General features: G+C 37.5%; 2 protein-coding genes across 3 annotated transcripts; one reads left to right on the plus strand and one right to left on the minus strand.

The window, feature by feature from the left end:
- The first annotated feature begins 3,612 nt into the window (after positions 1 to 3,612).
- Positions 3,613 to 20,440, plus strand: LOC108676082 (beta-1,3-galactosyltransferase 4-like). 2 transcript variants are annotated; one of them, XM_047884287.1, is made up of 2 exons: positions 3,613 to 3,664; positions 18,242 to 20,440. In XM_047884287.1, the coding sequence occupies exon 2, from the start codon at positions 18,281 to 18,283 to the stop codon at positions 19,229 to 19,231; it is 951 nt and encodes a 316-aa protein (XP_047740243.1). In that variant the 5' UTR covers positions 3,613 to 3,664; positions 18,242 to 18,280; the 3' UTR covers positions 19,232 to 20,440. The 2 variants fall into 2 exon arrangements, with proteins under 2 accessions (XP_047740243.1, XP_018019613.1); XM_018164124.2 differs by lacking the exon at positions 3,613 to 3,664 and adding an exon at positions 15,729 to 15,910.
- On the minus strand, positions 7,877 to 8,308 carry LOC108676077 (calphotin-like). Its single transcript, XM_018164119.1, has one exon. The coding sequence runs from the start codon at positions 8,306 to 8,308 to the stop codon at positions 7,877 to 7,879; it is 432 nt and encodes a 143-aa protein (XP_018019608.1).
- Positions 20,441 to 20,746: the final 306 nt, after the last annotated feature.

Below are 20,746 nucleotides of genomic sequence, written 5' to 3' on the forward strand. Positions count from 1 at the left end.
CTTTATTCATCAGTTATATATATCAGTGTTATGGGAAGCTCACAATCACATTAAATCGATTTCCACTACATTAGTACTTGAGACCATAAATATTTATGTGTTGCTATTACAGGCCTGATTTCTTATGGTTTGTTGGAGTCTTTGTTTTTAGCGCATTTTCTCATTTATGGAAAAATGCACTATTGTGCTCGCCATATTCGTCGTCTGTCTGTCTGTCCGTCCGTCCGTCTGTCTGTATGTCCGTGACTTCACGTTTTCGTCGACGAGAAATTGCGCTCTCTGTGACTCACTGCAGTGAGTACTGAGTTATATTTATTATTTATAGATTGAACGAGCTGCCATGTCTTTAGTTCCTGAATGGAAAATGATCGGTATTTCCTATACATACGAGAATAAAGCATCTGCGATCCAAGAATTGCGTAAATGGTTCTTGTGATACATATTATACGCCATGCTTAGCAATCGGAATTCTGCAATTCCATTTGGCGACTCCAGAGCCTCCGAGTGCAAACTCAAATCATATTGTAATAACAGCCGTTACATATGCATTTAATATAATTTGGCTGTTATGCGTTTAATATAGTTTGAATAATATTATTTTACACAAAACTCTTTATATTTTCATGTGTTGAAATTCCAAGCAAAGATAAACAAAAATTGCATCGGAGTCCAAATGGAGTTGCAGAAAATATCAGCTGACATCATCAGAATCACAAAGTCATGCGCAGGTAGTAGTAGAAATATATATAGGAAAGTCATAAGATTTTCTAAACATGCATGGCAAACTAAAGGGAAATTTGTGGAAGTTAAAAATAGAGATTTTCTATATGTAATTCATAGTCCCATCCAGCTTAAATAATCAATGAATCCTGGTAAATGATTCTATCTGCTAGTATATATACGTAGAATTCATAAATTATCTATGGACTTCACACTAGGTTTAATATGATTTTTTAAACTCTTAATGAATAAGCTTTTCATTTCGCAGTCGTGGCTGATAATCAGAATATTTTCAATCAGGAATAAATCTATGAACTTAAATGAGCATTTCAACGCACATATTCTCTAGCTTTTCATACGCACTTGGTAAGTAGCTGAGTTATGCTAATGCAGCGCAAGAAGACCAAAGTCGAGCTAAGCTCAAACTTAAGCAACGACAACGTCGCTCATACGACAAAAGTTCAAGTTATGAACCCAAGTTGTGTTCAAGTTGAGACGAGTTTCCTCCCAAACAATGCTTATTTTGTCAAAAGTTTCGACTTGGAATGAATCTGCCTCATCAAGTGTGCAAGAGTCTCTAGCTTCATGTATATATCAAGATTTTACAAATAGTAATATTTAAAATAAATTGTTTACACTTAATTCACGAGTGGAAGAATAACGTTCCGCAAATGTCTCAGGATTAATTTTTCTATTCATAAATTGCTTTCATCAAGCCCTAAACATGACATAGCCGGTAATTCAAATTAAAAAAAAATAATAAATAAAAAAACGGCGGCGAAATTTTTACGGAACTTTTCGCAATTCAGGTCCTAAGAAGATTTCAAATTACTAAACACCGTGAAACTGTCCAACTTTGGCCACTTTTGAAATTTAACCTTATGCCACTTTGAGAATAACGGCTCTTTGGTGAGCAAACTTTTATTTTTAATATCAGACTTGGCTTGGATTACATGCTGGCAGCTTGGGAAATAATCTGCGTATCATGGAGGTTATTAATTAAAAATAATAGGTGGCAAAATCAAGGATAAAATCACTAAAAGGGCAGCACATTCTCGTCACATTTATGCCTTCAGAATAGTAGTGGGTCATTTTACGTACTCTGACAGCAACATGGGTTCCTAAATATGGTATTATTGTGCTAATTTAAAAAATATAACTCAGTACTCCCTGCAGTGAGTGATAGAGAGCGCATTTTCTTGTCGACGAAAACGTGAAGTCACGGACGGACAGACGGACATGATGAGCATAATAGCATATTTTTTTCATAAATGAGAAAATACGATGAAAATGAGGCTCACAGAATGTATTAATAATGTCATAAACAGGGATTCGACGTCATGACAATAATATGAAAATCAATTGAAATTATCAAGGAATTAAATGGTGCAACATTAAATGATAATTTATTATCATTATAAAATGATGTTATAACAATGGCAGTGATGATGCAAATCCTTCTCGGACCACTATTGTAAACAGAGAATCGGGTTTCTTTGTTTGGGGCGAAGACACCAGTAGATTTTTACATCAAGGTTATAAACATATTGGCACGAAACATAATCAAAGGCCATACAGCTCTGGGTTTATTGTTGGGCCACTAGAAAAAAGCTTATGGACGAACTGATAGATACAGCTGAGTAAAACTGGTGTGTGTTAAATTATACTCGCTGCGATACATTTTGACCTTTTCTTTTGTTCTACTCGATACATCGAACGACCGGATACATAATGGACGCTTATATGGACTCTTCATTTTCTTCCTAATAAATATTACAACTACGCTAAGTGGTTATAGTTTGATGTTTTATGTTAATTGTTTCGTGACGCAGTGGCCAAGTCAATGATGGCCAATGATGACGCAGTAGCCAAGTCAATGATTGCCAATGATGACGCAGTAGCCAAATCAATGATTGCCAATGATGACGCAGTAGCCAAGTCAATGATTGCCAATGATGACACAGTAGCCAAGTCAATGATTGTCAATGATGACGCAGGATAGCCAAGTCAATGATTGCCAATGATGACGCAGTAGCTAAGTCAATGATTGCCAATGATGACGCAGTAGCCAAGTCAATGATTAATTGCCAATGATGACGCAGTAGCAAAGTCAATGATTAATTGCCAATGATGACGCAGTAGCCAAGTCAATGATTGCCAATGATGACGCCGGTGATTGTCAATGATTCCAGTGACGAATAGCTTTCGTCTAGAACTGCTGTGGGTTCAGCCAAATAATTGGCGTGATAGGCATGAATTTAAGATAGGAATGAATAGGTACGATTGGCATGGATAAATCTTATATTATATGAAAAAATTTTGGTTCAATTTCCAAAAATATTGTTTTAATGGAGTCAAATAATGCAAACGTTTGTTACACGTTTGACCCTCCAAGCAATGATTATCTAAACAGGATTAGTGCAAGATGATAAGGAAACTAATTAGTGGTGTGGTTGCAGTGCTGCAGAAGTTCTGACATGGCACGTACCTGATTAATTAGGTGGGCCCAAAGTTCTGGACTGGAGAGAACAGAACACCGTCAGAACTTAGAACTCATTGGAACTGCCACAAGATTTTGCGTTAACGGCCTGCGGCCTACGCCTGTCCTGTGTATGAAGCGTGAATTGCGTAACCGTGGGAAATTCACCCACAACCACAGAGTGAATAAATCAAATTCTACAAGAAATAAAGACATATTGGCAAAAATTTAAATGAAAGTATTAAGTTTTACGCTCATAAGTAAAATTATAATTTACCCTGGATCATGAACAGTTGAGAGGAATATAACAGATATTTCAAACTATTCAAAGTGCCTTCAAACGAAAAAAAGGAAGTGAAAATATTCGTTTAAAAATGAAAAATTTGTGGCCTACTCATATTTTTTCAATAGAATATGATATAATTTGATTCGTTACTCGATTCATTTTCATAACTTTCGTCTGCGGTAAGTATGTTTGTTTCCTCACTGTATATTCTGCAAGTATATGTTGCAGAATACACGTTCCCTATTCTTCTACAAAATGAGTTGTCTTATTCTAGAGAAATTATGTAATGATAGCTTGTGGAGATAAGTAGTACTCACATAAAGATTGTTACTCCAAGTATTATTCGGTTTCAAGTTCAAAAGTTATTGTTTGTCAGAGATGTCACTCGTTCTTTTTTTCAAAAACGGTACTATTCTCCAGCATTACTGAAGCGGTAAAAACGGTAAAAAGGGCCTTAACGGCGTTGCACGTATAGTGGCCGGTCGCCATGTAAAAAAACGTTTATCTTATATTTTCAGATGTTTAACGGGTTTCTCGTGTTAAATTTGAATAAAAACGGTCATACAGTGTATCTTTTCACGTGTCGGCCGGCCACATACAGTAGGACGCCGGTGAGACCGTTTAGCCGTGATTTTTCTTACAGTGATAGTTACATATTGTAGTCCAAAGCTATTTTCAGGTACTCAAGAACTTCACCCTGTACTACTAAAGTTATTCAGCTCGTAAAGGCGAGGAAATTCAGTTTTATTATATTGCAGATCCTACATGGAGCTACAATTTCCGAGATTTGCATTCCTAACCAAATTTGCCGCGAAGCCGACATCTCGATCGTGATTCTGCTCTGCACGGCCCCAGTCTGGCGCTCTATTTCGTGCAGAATAATTTGAATAGCGCGGCTAAATTACAATAAATTTAGTAGAAGTTATTTCCGCAATATTTTGGAAGGTGGACCAGAGAATAAACTATGAAATAAATTTTTTTGCAAAGTAAACTGACAAATGTGGCTAAATTATTGCATATAAAATCTAAATGAATAGATTAATTACAATATTTGGGGAAGTGATCGGCTAAGATATTTAAATTGGTAATGTGCTTTTCAGATATGGTTGTAATGGAAGAGGCCAAAAACTGCAAAAATGAAACTATAAAAAGCTGACAAAGTGTCACGGGAGCAAATATAAATCCAATACAACTTTTTCCGAAATTATTGAGAGAGTGTTTCAAGATAGGAGTCCTAAATTCACTTTGATGGTGTATTTGTATATATGTCCCATCTTTTTCAATGTAACATGATGGACCAAAATTCAAAATCTCTCTTATTTGACACAATGCTTTATTGACGCTATTCCATGTTTTTCGATCCATTCAAAGCATTTCCAGCTCTTACGAGCTATTGGTATACTGTAAATTCAAGTTCGTGTTTCAACTTCAATCTAATTTCAACAAAATTTATATACTGCTTTAGAACAAAAGGCAATGTTGATTATTACAACCTTATCGTTTTTTTATTATAATCTATATCGCATTTTTATAATTTATATTGAACATAATTTTATAAAGGGAAAGAATTGAGCATCTCAATCTCATCCATGCATGTACACATGTCCGTCACAGAGTCGCTCACTGTACTCAGTAGCAGTCATATTAAATTATTTTGTCGCGCTATAAAGTTTACAAAGAATAATGAATGCTTCTAATAAAATGCTATATGGTTAGCATGACTGTGTGCAGAACAAAATAGTATGATCGGATCGGATGCCACAAATGGGATTATTTAAAATGGAGATAATCTCATAAAAATAATATTGAAAAAACACTCTGGCTCCAGGTCAAAACCATCATTGCCCTATTTTTCAATCAGATCACATATATGTACCTTTCATTTATAAAAAAATTTTCTAGTATTTTTGGAAAGACTGCAGGTTATTTTCCTCACATTCTCCGCAATTTTCATTATAAAACTCATGTTTCTTGCCCTGAAAAGTCGACAAGAATTTCTCATTGGCTTCGCCCAGGCAACTAACAAATTTTTTTGGTCCTGATGAAGAAGGCAAATATTCAAATGGAAAAATGCGGTGAAGAAATTTGAAGATCAGGCATTAGTTCATACTTGAGTAATATGTTAAAACCGGATAACATCATTCCGATTGTGAATTTTGTTGCATGCTTTTACATTTTTATCTTAAGGAGAGGAATATAACATTAAAATACAGATGAAAAAGAACACGCACTTGAACTTGAACGCAAAACTAATTCTAAGATAATGGTTCTGGGTGTTCCGATTGAACATATATTGTTTATCTTAGAATGGGACATGTGGCATGATTTTTGATATATTATATGGATTTGTAATTATATATTGCCGTGAATAAAAATAAGTAACAAGCGACCTCGTCAATTCATATTATTGTAAATTTAAGGTGTTTAAATTTATGTTTAACTATTTTCTTGATGAACCCAAAATTCAATTAGGAATAACAAAACAAATGAAGCCTCCAGTGAGCTCAGCAGATCAGGCGACACAGTGAAATTATTCACCAAAACTTCAATGGTTTCTGCAAACAAAAAAAACTAATTTTATAGTACAGGTCAGTACGACGTAAACAATGACATCGCAAACAAGGAAAACTAATTAATATAAAATATGTCAGTACGACGTAAACAATGAAACTATTGCATAGTCACCCACCTAATAACAATAGAATTTTAATTAATTAAATGAAATACGTAGATACTGTAACATATTGACAACGATATCAGGGTATGACGCACGAATTTTACCGAATCATCTTAGTAGTGTAAAGTTTAACGTTTCAATTTTGATGTATTAACCACCCCTAATGTTATTCGTATGTAATAACCGCGGACCGAGAGTGCCGTCAGTGGACAAAAAGTTGCACAATCCAAACCGTCTTTTGATGCATTAACCACCATTAATGTTTGTTATTCGTATGAAATGGCCTGGGATCAATATTTACCATGAGCCGACATGGAATTACCACGGATGTATTAACCACCACTAATGTTAATCGTACGTAAAGGCCTGGTAACTTAAGTTACCGTTATTAGACGTAGGGTTAATGCACGTTAGGATTAAATAGTTAGATGTGATACCGATTGTGGGTCAGGCGAAGTTACGATTGCTTAACTCTGGCCATTGCAGACTTCTTGTTTGCTGGGATAAATAATGTTGCCACTGACAGACCCTGGCTGTTGATTTATCTCAATGCAAGAATTCGGTTGAAAAGGTTATTGATTTATTTCAATGTTGAAAAATATTTTAATTCACTTGAGCTAACACCATCATAGATCAATAATGACTTAGAACACATATTATATATTGCTGAGGTAATTTTTAAGCGTTTCTATTTCATTCAATGTTAGCATTAAGATGCTAAGTTTGATAATGCGCGTTTAATCATATTTTCTTAAAAAATAATAGGAGCTTAATTTGTTAAAAAAAATCACAAATATGTGACCGTGTTTTGAAACAGAGATAAAATTATTGAATTGGAAAATTATTATTATTGTATTGGAGAACTATTGTATTATCATTAAATATTTTCGTAGTGCCTGCCGAATATTATCCTGGAATATTGCTGGCGTGAATAAAATGGCTAGCGAGAGTTAAATGTTTATTGTTTAAACGAGTTAGTTCTTATTTCTATACGGCTGCTGCGCATTTTAGTCGGCTTACTGGATGCTCAGCTGGCGATTGACCATCGAAAATACGCCCATTATTTTTAATATAGAAATTGATTATTATAGATATAGATTATTACATGGATGAAAGCAGCGATCATCCCCCGACTCTCAGCATGACTAAATAAAAACTTCCCATCGACGGAGGAAATGCATTGAGCAGCTTGGTGCACAAAAGACATTTTCTGGGATTTTTTTTTTCAAAATTGAGACAAAAATACCTAAGTGGTACAGGTTATGTGGCTCCACGCAGACAAATGTAAGTTTGTGTTTTTTTAATCGGCCGCAATATCAGCGTGAATGCATTAAAATATAATACAATATACGGTGAAATATTCAGTAAAATCAAATATGTTTATTGTTCAGGGCAAATAATCAGAGAATTGAATGATGTTCCCACTTTAACTATGATGAAATCACTGGAATCAGGTAAAAAATATACTGTATAAGCATTAGTGTTGAAAGGATTTTTAAGGAAAAATTTTAGTTTAACGAAATAACGAAACGAAATTCAATTCATTAAGAACCTGAAAGATAACTAACTTCATCTTGTAATTTTATATAATTATGTTTCTTGATACTTCAGCTAGGAAAAATGTGAGTGTTTGAAGATATGTTGATCTGCTAAGTGGAATCCTTCAGAAGATCTTTTGCCAGCGAATGTCTGCTAATTTTTTTAATTAATTAGCTTATTTGCCTAGAAGAGAACACGTGGATGGGTGACATGGCAGTGATGGGTGACATGACAGTGTTGGGTGACATGGCAGTGATGGTGACATGGCAGCGATGGGTGACATGGCAGCGATGGGTGACATGGCAGCGATGGGTGACATGGCAGCGATGGGTGACATGGCAGTTATGGGTGACATGGTAGCGATGGGTGACATGGCAGCGATGGGTGACATGGCAACGAAGGGTGACATGGCAGCGATGGGTGACATGACAGTGATGGGTGACACGGCAGTGCTGGGTGACATGACAGCGATGGGTGGCATGGCAGCGATGGGTGACATGGCAGCGATGGGTGACATGGCAACGAAGGGTGACATGGCAGCGATGGGTGACATGACAGGGATGGGTGACACGGCAGTGCTGGGTGACATGACAGCGATGGGTGGCATGGCAGTGATGGGTGGCAACGCGCTTCCCGCACCCGCCCTACGGTCGCCAAGGAATAAACCGAGTAATAATCAGGGCCTGTACTTTCAAAAAAGTTAAGAGATCGTAAGTTCATCAGCCAATCATTGACGGTCATTCAAGCAAAATCCACCAATCATAGACAAGAAAATAGAGCGTAATGACTTAGTTCACTTAACGAGTTTTGATAGTATGGCCCAGGCGGTTATTTTGCTCGTACAACCAGAGCGTAAAACCGACATAGAGCCGCTAATTTACGCTCAAATCGAGCTTGAGGCGACCATAAGTCAGAAGCTGACCACCCCTTTAATACGATAGAGTATGGTAGTTGGAATGAAAATGTTTAAAATCGCTCGTTTTGGGAAACGTGTATGAAATAAGTTCGAGTTGGCATGGGAAGCCAGTGGTGAACGGTAATGTATATTTGGCTCCGTACCTCAATAGGCATCTTGGTGTAATCTATCTTCAACATGCATTTATGTATCACCGTAATAATATACTCGGATACTGAAGACCGTTGATTCTGGCTGGTCTTGGCACGAATGATGCGTTGCAATGCTGAGGTTCGAATTACCCATGGCGTGCTTTGTAGTTGCCAATCAGGAATGAATAGCTTCTCATTACCCATAATTGGTTTTGCATTCATGAATACAATCAATGCGGGATGAATCATTTGCGACAAATGAGTTACACGACGTTGGACTAAGATGTTGTTGCGGCGCAGCTTCCGCATACACCAGCGCGTATTTTGTACCGAATGCTTCATAAATACAGTTGTTCTCGGCAGAAAAGCTTAATTCTTAAACTTTCAACATTTCCGAGAAAAGTTTGGTCGGTGCTAAGTATTTCTTGTGAAAATTTAGCTTCCCTATATGAAAAATACAGGATACATCCCACCGAGAGGTTTAATTGTGGACAATTTCGGATGATGAGCGTTGGAGTGTGGACGCTGATGAAGTTCACAGCGAAAAAGTGAAAAATGGATATCCCAAGTTAGCGTATAGCAATACGCATTTATTATCCTTAGTCAAATCATGAATGTCTGGTTAATAATTAGTCTAAGAATTATAATATTAACTGATAACCCACGATAACGAAGTAAGCAATAACAATGAAGAGATAGTTCATGAGCAATAGACGTGTTTTTTTTTTTAATTAAAAACGACATAAAAATTTGATGGGTACATTTCTACAAACTCTGTTTGAATTTAACTAAAAAATTTAGCACTTTCTCGTGGTGCATTCGAACATGGCAAACAACACTTTTTTGGCGTGCATCCGAACACTTCGCATGTATCAGAACACTTTTTGGTTGCAGAGCTTTTGTATGTTCAAAAAATGAATGGATCATGTAAAAACTTTCTGTAGTGGCATTAAAAAGCAATTTCGTCAAAACGGATCGGGAAGATCTTCCCAAGGGAAAAATATGCGTCACTATTTTGACAAATTCGTTCTCATTTCGATGAGATGTGCTATTGGCTGGTCGGATTTTAGCGTCAAAGAATTTAATTAAAATAGACAATAATGGACTCAACCCTTGATTGCATTACTAAATCTAAAATCAATAGTCAATGACGTCTGCCTTCATTGCCCATTAAGCTTTCATTGGTTAGTGAAGAGTCAATGAAATCTAATCGCTAATGAAAAACTCTCTAAGACAAGCTTAATGGAATCTATGATCGGGACCTGGTCATTAGACTTCTTTATTGTCAGAAAAAATCTCGAGTATGGATGTGCTAAAGCGAGAGCGGCAATATATCTTTCGTGTAATTCAATTAGTGGTAGCTTCTCAGTCCTGAACTGGCTATGACTGAAATGTTTGTCTGAGAGTAATTTATGTAACACGTTACGGCATTATTATACATTCAAAAAACAAATTTTATCTCGTTTTTAGCTCAATCTGGTTTATGGTTCAATTGCTACTTCTGGCTCTGGGTATCGGATCGGGAGGCTCGACTGCATTGCTGAATTAAATGTTGCTCATTCGACCTGATGACGTAAGAGGCAAGTGTAAGATGATCGAGTGAAGCTAGGATAACATGTAAAAATTTGAATCTTGTTTCGAAACTTATTTCATAAAGCGAAAAACTTCGGAATAAAAATATCGTAGTTTAAAAATATCGTAATATATCCCAGAATGGTCGCTGAGAGCTGCTGCGTTACGCCTGTTAGTATCCTCAGGTTCGTTGCGAGATGTCGGACACTTCTAAGCATAAATTATGAGTCTCGCAGGTGACGAAATTCATTCGCTAGTATTACCATATGTCCAAAAATTCCGACGCCAAATACAAAGACTTTAACACTTCACCAGAACTGCCGGAGTGTAGTCTTCTTCCAACATGAAAACAAGCATTTCAAAAAAATTTATCTCTATTTTCTCGTAATTTTCGCTCGATTTTCTGGACAAGACCTGGCAGATTCACTCGAGCAAATATTTTCCTGGAGAATCAAGAGGCCCTTGACATTTTATAACATTTATTTACAGATTTTTCGTGCGCTTATCGAATTTCTTGTCCTGAGCCGCCATTCCAGAGAGAGCGAGAGGAATGCTCTTGGGATCGACTGAAATGACAGGCTCCACGTCACAGAGTTATTGTTCTTAACTTTACGCGCAGCCAGTAGAATATTTTATTACGTGGCCATAAAGTATTCAGAGAGTAGAGGATTATACTGCGTGGCCATAGAGTGACTGACCATCGAGTAGACGATTTTACAGCGTGACCATAAAGTTACCAGAGAGCAAAATATTATAATGCGTGACCATAAAGTAATCATAAAAAAGTGTCAATCTTGACACTTCTTTATCTTTCTTCAATCTTTCAAGTGTCATCTTGAAGCCATAACGAACATAACATTATATATAGCAATATTTTTTTCATCCTGTTGATTAGCGTGATTTATATTCATGTCTTTTTCAACTTAGGTTTTCAGTATAGATGACTTTATATTGTATATACGTCGTTTTTTGACGCATTGTTTTTTATTCATTCTAAATAATTTTAAGATATAGAATTTGTTCGAGACAACGTTTTCGAATTTTTTTCGACTCAGATTACTTCAATTGCTATACATGGCTTCGACCCTTCCTAAGGTTATTTATAGGATGTAGTATTTTTGCAGCTATTTTATATACCGTCGCCCTTCATGAGCTGTCTTTCTGTCGAAATTTATTTTATGCGATAATTTCGTCCAGGATTTAGAACCTTTTCACGGTAATCAACGATAGTTTTAAATTGCTGTAGGGACAACTTATATGCCGCAGCATTAGGAATGATTATTTACTTACGATCAGTAGGGAGTTTACTGAGTGAGGCTGTCAGAGGTATAACGGCTGGACGAGAAGATAGTGTTATTCTTCACTGTAAAAACCATTATTTGTCATTGTTGCTTGAAAGTAGAGTTGCCCTAATATTCAAAAAATAGTTTCACACCGCAAATACCTCATTTTGAACATGATATCTAACCTTTCAACGTGATAGATTTATAAAAAACCGAAATGTTTTTCGTAAATGTTGGATCGAACTACGTGAACGCAGGAGCGCACAAATGTATACCAATGACAAATTTAGAAAATTACCCCACTTGCCATCGATTATCGAAGAGTGGTTGAAAAAACTTCATCGCTGTCAGATTCCAGAGACTTAAAAGTTTTTTTATATTTCAATTACTTCCGGGCCGATTATCTGGAAACTTAGAACTTAGTGTCTCGTAAGACAGTGAACTTGATGTTCAAGCGTATTAGCTTTCAAGTTGGAAATTATAGCTCAATCTGGTCCTGGAACGGCGACTTAGAGGGAAAGTTTTCCTCGCGGAAATAAATATGTGAACGATTCCATTTCTAATTACTGAGCTAATAAGCGAGTTAAAGGATTACATTTACGATCTCGATAGATTCCAGAACTTGTAGTTCTAAATGTCCAGAGCTATAAAGCATTTAGCTTTCGAAAACGTGGTAAGTAGTTCCGGTCAAAAAATCTGATGTAAATATTTTGTACATTTAGAGATGGTGAGCGGAAAACCAAGAATGAAAAAAGTATCTGTTGCACTCATACTTCGAAAAAAGCACGTAATAGAGATTTTACGTAGATTAAAACATCACTTCCACTGTGAATTACGTGCTAATATTTTCAGTACAATCAGTGCCCTAAACAACGCTGATTAGAACGATAGATGAAATGTCGGCTTGGGCGACGTTCACGTGACTCAAGTTGCCGTTGTATTTGCAGAAAACATTGTTTAGTATACGGTCACTTCCCCCCCGTGAGTGACAGCACACTAGCAAATATGATTAAATTTACACTATTCTAGTCGTAGCGAATATCAATCACTTTATAACACACCAGGAAAGTGAGCCTGTGGCTCAAAAAGTATCGTCAAACGAGGTAATAAGGGACGGGCGGGGTAATAAGGGACAGTCCTATGACATTTTGTAGAAATGTTGTAGCAGCTAAATTAATTGAAATATTGTAAAACTAAAAATAGTTGCATAAAGTCCAGCATTTTTAATAATTTATTTAGCATACAGCAAGGTGAAAAATCATACATTTACTACCTCTAAAAAATCCCTGAAAAAAAGTGTGATAAGTGAGATTTTTGAAAAGTACCTCTGCTAAGGTCTGCTTCAAAAAATATATGCCTTATTAAAAAAATTTGCTTAAATAAAAGTTGCACATAAGTGTTGGCTTAAAAACGTGATTGACATAATTCGGATAGCTCATTCCAAGCAAAAATAGCAGCCATTTCTGCAAAACGGGGTAATAAGGGACATTCCCCGGGGTACCAAGGGACACCACTAAAAACGCATTTACAGTATAACCTCAGTTGCAAAGGCTCTAGTTAATTGAAAATCAATTAACAACAAAGAATTTTGATTGCATTTACCTCGCTCAGTGAAAAAAACTTCACTTAACAAAAAATTAGTGCATCATCGGTCCTCAAAAAATTGTGCATAGAATGTGATAGAGAGAATTGACCGGGCATCATAGAATGAAGAGTAATTAACCTAAACTATGATTTATTTCTCCAAAAAATATGATGGTTGTCACTAAGATATTCCATTCTGTTTCAGATATGTTTTTTATGATTTTTTTGTGATAGTCGCACTTGACTCAATTATGGGGAGCGTCTAGGGACAACTTTATCTCGGTTATTTACAGACGGATCGATTCGAAATTTGGTACACGTTTGTAACACGGAATTTTAAGACTTTTTTTCGTGTGAATTTTTCGTAAAAATGAAAGAAAACGTGAAATTCTTAGAAAACGGCCAAAAGGGGGTACTTTAGAAATCCTATCTCCTGCTAGGATTTTCAAGCTACAACATCGAGACATTTATCATTCGATGCATAAAGACCATAGGTATCTAAAATCTTCACTTGGCGGTTCTTTGGATTTCTCATTTTTGTGGGTGTGGGAGCATTTATACCGATATTTTTCGAAATTTTTTGATTTTACCCCTGCCCTCCTCCACATTTTGCAAAATAAAATCCGAACTATAACGAAATTGGAAGAAGCGACCAAGTGATGTTTGTAGATCTTTCCTTTCCAAATCGAACGGTATATGTCTCATTGATGTAGCTTCAAAACTATAGGAGGAGATAGGATTGCCGTGAGAGAGGTTTTAAGCTTTGGCAACTTTTCAGTAGAAGCAAAAAACCACCGCGCGGCACGTAAAGGCACGTAACGTAGCCTTGATACCAAAAGTAAGCATCAACTCCCTTCAAAGTCAGTTATCGGTGCATGGAGCCACAGAATAAAAACCATCCCGCATGCTGTCTGTGAGGTTACTTAGCTCTAGCCGAGTGAAGAGCACATTCTATAGTTAATTTCCCCCTTTGGAATTACTGAAGGCCCCCCACCCCCTTCCCCCTTTACAGGATCTGTCGTGAACGCATAAATCAACGTACAGAGATGGTTCTAGTACCATTCGATGCGGCAGAAAGTAAGCTTTAAGATGAGTATAAGAACTGGAGAATGTCATAATTGGCAGCTTTACATCAGACGATCCCCTTTATGGTGCCCGGCCAGGTAATTTCCGCCTTAACTTTACTGAAGGGGCTCGGACACTTCCCCCCTTACGGGATCTGTTGCAATTGGATAAATCAACGTACAGCGATGGTTCTAGTACCGTTCGATGCGTCAGAAAGTAAGCTTTAAGACGAGCCTAGAAAACGGAAAAGCCAAAATTTCGACCTTTGGACCTAGACGCTCCCCTTAAAATGGCGCGAAATTATAAGCAATCCTGTTAGCTTACAGATAGAGGAGAAATGCTTTACGGCTGCTGATATGAAGCTTGCAGTGGACAAGGTTGTTGTCAATGCACAATGGCATGCCCATGGATACAGTAATATCACATCAATAATATGGTAATGTATTGATAATGTAATATCATATCAATAAAGGTAAAACAAGTAAAAATCACAGAAAAAGTCATTTATTCTACATCTACATCATCTACAACGGAAGAGGAGGACTTCAGAGTACTGTTAATGATGAATGAGTACACTCTGCATGCTTCAAACGTTTTAAAATTTAGTTTTATTGCAAGTGTCCATTACTACCCCGTTTCAAAGGGGTAATTCGGGAGGCTATATTTTATGTCTGGCACCTTAGGAATAGCGCATGGAATTTTTTTTGGAAATGCCATTTGATTGCCCTTGCAAACAAAAGTCTTAGAATTGCGTTTTACATACGTGTATTAAATTTCGAAGTGATCCGTCCGTAAATAAAAAAGTTTTTTTCGGACCAAGACGCTCCCCTTGAAATGAGCCCAAACTTGTTTATGAAATGTTTCATGGTAAGAAGTTATTAACAGAAAATGCTCAATACTGTCCCTCATTACCCCGTTTGACGGTATGTTCGAAGTTATCATACAAACAAACAAGAGCTTTTATTGTACAGCAACAACAATTTTTTTCGATGCGGTACACACAAGCCCAAGTTTACTAAATCTTATAAGCTAGATGATCTTTTCTAGGGAAACTATTACGTTTAACTATATAACGTATAGCGTAACTATTACTATATTACGTATTAGACTTGGCACTGTTATTCTCGTTTCATTACGAGTCTGTTGCAAGCACAGCTTTCAAATAATGCCAGGTGTGGAATATCGACGAAGACGACTGCAGGTGTTCCGCATATGTTGTTGGAACAGCAATACTTCAATTGCTGTCTCACTCTCTTCGTGTTGAGTGAAGCGGTTAAGAGCTGCAGTGCCTTGATATTTTATTTGCGTGCATACTCGTAAATCGCTAGCGCTTTGAGCTGAATAAGCTCAATCTCACATCAGTGAACGACGCGTGAGCCGTGAAAAACTTGTGGTAGCCAGCAAATTTTTGGCGTGAGTGGTTCCTATTAAAACATTTTACGAATAATAACTGTATAAATGAACAGTAAACATGAATATTAGAACCATCAGAGGTCAGACAATCAAGACACTGCTAAATACACGTAGCGGCTTTACATGTTGCCTCTAAGTACTGCATGTTTAGTAGACGTAACTGCTTACGGTGGTATTATCAAAATATTTCGGCTCAAAGTTACGTCTAGGAGTGATACGTAATTTTACGCCAGCTCTGAGGACAAGTAAGTCGTTATACGCACAACTTTTGAGTGGGGTGAAGTGATAAGAAATCATAACCAAAAAGGCTGTGAAGAGTGAAGGATTTTTGTTGATAATTTGATAAATAAATTGTACTTGTGCCATTAGTGATCTTGTGACCTTGTGATGAGTTTAGGACTTCGTAGTCCGCTGTCAAGCTGATGCTCCGCCTTCGTCGTCCTCCGTTTCCGAGTCGTCGCTAGGCAGGTCACCCCGCCCACGGGTCCCAGATGTAACGTTGGACGTGTTCCGTCTATTTGCCCTCCTTTGGGCCAGCTGATGCAAGATGCTGTTGCTTGTCACTTGCAGAGAGTAAGGGTGAACTCCCCTCCTCTCAGCGCTTTTGGCAAGGAATTGAAGAGCCTCGGTCTACCACGGACAGTGATCCCTCACGAAGAGTCTGTACTCTTTCCAAAGACTGGGTTATTAAATGGGGGAACCTCGCATAGTCTCGCTCTCCTTTCACTGTAACGTGTCACTATTCTGGAGGTCTCACTTTCAAAGGTGGGAGCCAGTCCGGTTATCATCTTCCAAGTGTACAGTATTGAAATGAAACATTCCAGCGGGTTTTTTTGAGGTTGTTGGTGAGGCGGTTGATTTGGGTCGTCATGTTGGCAATGTTTGGGGAAGAGGGGTTTGTTGAGCGGAGAGTATCTCGTTGTCGCGTGAGGTCGGTTATTTCTTTTGACAAGCCGGGTTTGGAGGTGACGTGACGGCCAGATGGAAATGTTGTGTTTGCTTGCGTTGAGTACTGTTTGTCGAAAAAGTTTTTCAGCTGCGGAGACATCAGGCGGGAGGTGGGCAGTGCGAAAGACAATTTCGGTTTCGAGGGTGAATTAGATCCAGTCAGCTTTGGCAAAGTTCGTGAGGGTGATTTTGGGGGGTTTGGTATTGTCGTAGTCACCTTGCAAGGTGACGTGTATTGGTAGGTTGGAGGCAAGAGCTGTTGTGCTGGTGCAGTCCATGTGTGAGATCAGGGTGTCCGAGGCAATTATGATGTCCGGAGATGTGGGATGTCCGTTGCTGGGTCGCCGGGTCAGGGTGTCCATGTTAAGCGTGCCGCTATTATAAATATAAATAATGTCTCTACTCTCGTTTGCGATAACAGTTAACCGTTTACTTCAATTTTTCAAAACAGAATCCGAGTTCTTATAGAAAAATTTGAAAACTTTTTATAGTTTCACTGTGCTGCATGAGGGTACATCTTATATTATTCACAGAACAGGATTTATGTATATGACTCTTACTGTTACCTTTTTTCAGCTCCACTGGAATTACAATGGTTCATGATCGACTTAGTTTTACTGCTCTTACAATAGATTTTTGGTAGGATAGGACTGTGAATTTTCTCTGCGTGCGCAGAAAGCTTTGCATTTATTGTCCCGTTTGCCCTAATGTGTATCGGCGGTTCAGGCTTTTCGGCTGCGGCGCCTCTAAATCCATTGTACAGACATCAGCTCAACATTTAGAGGGATTTAAGATTGGGAAGTGAAAAGAAATCGTTGTTTTGGAAGCAGTGCAGTTCAAAACAAGTGCATTAATTGCATCCATTAAGCAGGGGCATATTTTCAGGACTTCTTCCTCACTCACGGATTACCAGTGTAACGCTCTATTCTATTTAGCTTCTGAAATTTAATTTTTGTTTTCCATCAAAATATCTTGGACGCAACTTCGTCGTTATTTTAAAATTTTTAAATTTGTTAATATTAACTTTATTATTTTTTCCACTTCATTTTATTTATTTTATTTCATTTTAACCCTCTACCGCCGAATGTCACTCTCTAGGAACACAACTTTCAACTTAAATTAAACGTAAGCTATTGAGTTTAGCAACCTGAAGTCGTTTGCACGAAACAGAGAACACATTAAAGTTGTACGTGGCGGCAACCATCAGTCCAAGTCATTTTGCGCTTACGAGAACATATCCTTTCTGGGAAGTAGGCTTGTGACAATATTGCTCCGGTTACTTATGTCAGGTGGTAGCGGGTGAACATATCCTGGTATTCTATACTGGTATATTAAAACTGAATATATTTTAGCAATATGACTCTAAGAGTCATGAGCATAGGGGCGTAGAAATTTCCACTAGGTCAAAGTGGGGAATAACAGAAAAGTTTGGGAACCACATGGTTGCCCTGCACTTTTAGATCTCTCTCTTTAGAAAGAAATTGACTGTCTTCAAGATAAAGTATTAAGAAATCATTTAAATTATCTCCTAAAATTAGAACCTACCATTTTTTCAAAACAGTACAGTGAAGAGATCAAATGCTTAACTACCTTTGAAGCATTTCCTAACGTTTTTTATCTTATTTCAGGGTTCAGGATTTCAAGAGGTTTGTGAAGACCTGAACGACATGGAAAGGTGCAAGGAACTATTTCAGTCTCTCGTTGTTGCCCTCCGAAGCCGATGGCGCTCCTTGGCGCGCTGTGCGGTGGCTGTTGTCTCTCTCCTGCTACTGCTGCTACTGGGGATGCTTTCACAAGACAGTGGTTACTTAAGCAGTCTTGCTGATAAAAGATTTTTGCATCAAGGAAACAATGGGAATAGCAGCATCCTCATCGATCTAACCAATTTTGAGTACCTTCAAAATCCAAAAATTTGTAATGGCTCAGCTGAAGATGTGATGGCACTTGTTCTAATTCTCTCACATCCTAGTCACATCAATCACAGAAAGGCGCTTCGAGAACAAATGCCTGGAGAAATTTTGGCGGAAATTGGTATGAGACGAGCTTTCCTTTTGGGTGATCCAAATGTAAGCCAAGAACAAGACCCGCCGGTTAATCAAAGCAAAATTGATGCGGAAAACAACAAGTTTAACGATATTGTCCAAGGCAATTTCCTGGATCACTTTCGCAATCTCACCTACAAGACAGTCATGGGCTTGACTTGGGCAACACGCTTTTGTTCTCGTGCGGCGTTCATAATCAAAATGGATGATGACATTGCAGTGGATTTTTTTCACATACGACAACTTTTGCAAACCAGGTACGCTAACATAAAAAATGTTCTACTAGGACAAGTTATAATTAATGCTAAGCCTTATAGAACAAGCAGCAAATACCAAGTAACGCAAGAGGAATATGTCGGTGATGAATACCCCACTTATTTGAGAGGAGGGTTCTACATTGCACCAATGGAAACTGTGAGGAAACTGGTATTAAACGCACACAGATTTCGTTATCTTGGGATTGAAGACGTGTTCGTAACTGGGATAATGGCGCAAGACCTGCAAATAGAACGGCGAAACATTGACACCAAGAATGAACCATTGTCTTCGCGGAAAAAGAACCCTCAAGATGAGTAGTTTTCTTGTAGGTATTATTGCAATGCTATCATTGGGGTCGTATTGAAAAATTGTATGATTTATTAAGTTATCGTCTACTGGACCAGCAAGAAGATCCTAATAAATATTGAGAAGTACCCTGCGTAACGGCTTAGCAGGGACTTGTACACATTTTTAAATAGATTTCATTGTGTATTACAACATATGGTTCTTTGAATATGTCCAGTCAAAAGCCGAAATAAGGGTAGCAGTGAGGCCTCTGAAAAATAATAATGTCCATTTTGAAGACGACCAGAGCTCGTGCGAACTGCTAGAAGAACAGACTGAAGAAGTATTCAGTAACCTACGTTACTCAAAACTGGAGAAAGAATTTATATTCCTTCAGGAAATACCATAGGGGCGGGTATTGGTGAAAACTTTATGTTCCGAACACCGGAGCAAGAGAGGTGTATCCAAGAATTATCGACTTATTCTACTCATGGGCCAGATGGAGTCCATGCAGTGTAACTGAATGAAATGTGTCACTGAAAGCTCCACTGACTATGAATTGAAAGCATTGTCAAGAGAAGAAAACTTAGGGCTTAATTGTCTGCATTTTATTTTGACTTGGCGCTTAATTGTCTGCATTTTATTTTGACTTAGGGCTTATTTGTCTGCATTTTATTTTGACTTGGCGCTTAATTGTCTGCATTTCATCATACCTTAGCGCGTTTTTATACAGTTTTTCGTGGCTTAATGCTTAGTTATCTTTATTTAATCGTGCCTTAGTGCTTAATTGTCTGCATTTGATCGTGCTTCGAAGAAGAAAAACCAAAACAAGATGCAAATTTACTTCAGTTGAAGATGAAGTTGAGATGATGTTAGAGTTTGATGGGCAGAGCGAAAACTTTTCTAATTTGGAAGAATACTGCAAGAATAAAAAGGCATTTAACTTTTCACATGCCAAATGATGAAGAAGCACAAGTTGAGTTGAACCCTCAATGAAGACTTTGCTGTTGATAACTATATATATGGGGTTGTTTAATATAATGAACAGAAATACACTGGCAAAATTATCGGTTTATCTTAAGAAGGATATCAGTTGAATGCATGGAAAAGAAACTCAAGTTTTGGCGCTGGCCAGAGAAACAAGATTACTTGCACGACTCATGACTGGGCGGATGCTCTTCTGAAGATAAATCCTCCAAAAATAGCCTCAGAGGGGAACTAGTTCTATGTACCAGAACTTAGCAACCATGTGTGATGTGAAATTCTGTTTTCTACATTTTAAATACAATGTTTCTCACTAAAATGACACTTGTTTCATTCATCACATTTTTTAACATTTTATGTAAATTTTTGCAATAAAAGAGGGAAAAAGCAAACAAGGTAGTCTATCTAGTAGTATTTTTATCTGGTCTAAAGTACGGTGGCAAAGTTTCCTTAACCAAAAAATTAAAGCAACTCGTGATTATACTACAAAGTGAATGTGAGGTCTCAATGTGGATTTAATTTATTGATTACAAAATTTGCTTACTCACAAAGATTCATTAAAAA

The sequence above is a fragment of the Hyalella azteca genome, unplaced genomic scaffold, assembly GCF_000764305.2.
Source record: "Hyalella azteca isolate HAZT.00-mixed unplaced genomic scaffold, Hazt_2.0.2 contig15098, whole genome shotgun sequence".
Taxonomy (NCBI): domain Eukaryota; kingdom Metazoa; phylum Arthropoda; class Malacostraca; order Amphipoda; family Hyalellidae; genus Hyalella; species Hyalella azteca.

Coding starts and splice junctions, on each gene's coding strand:
- LOC108676077 (XM_018164119.1), bottom strand. CDS start 8,308: ATGCCACCCATCGCTGTCATGTCACCCAGCACTGCCGTGTCACCCATC.
- LOC108676082 (XM_047884287.1), top strand. CDS start 18,281: ATGGAAAGGTGCAAGGAACTATTTCAGTCTCTCGTTGTTGCCCTCCGA.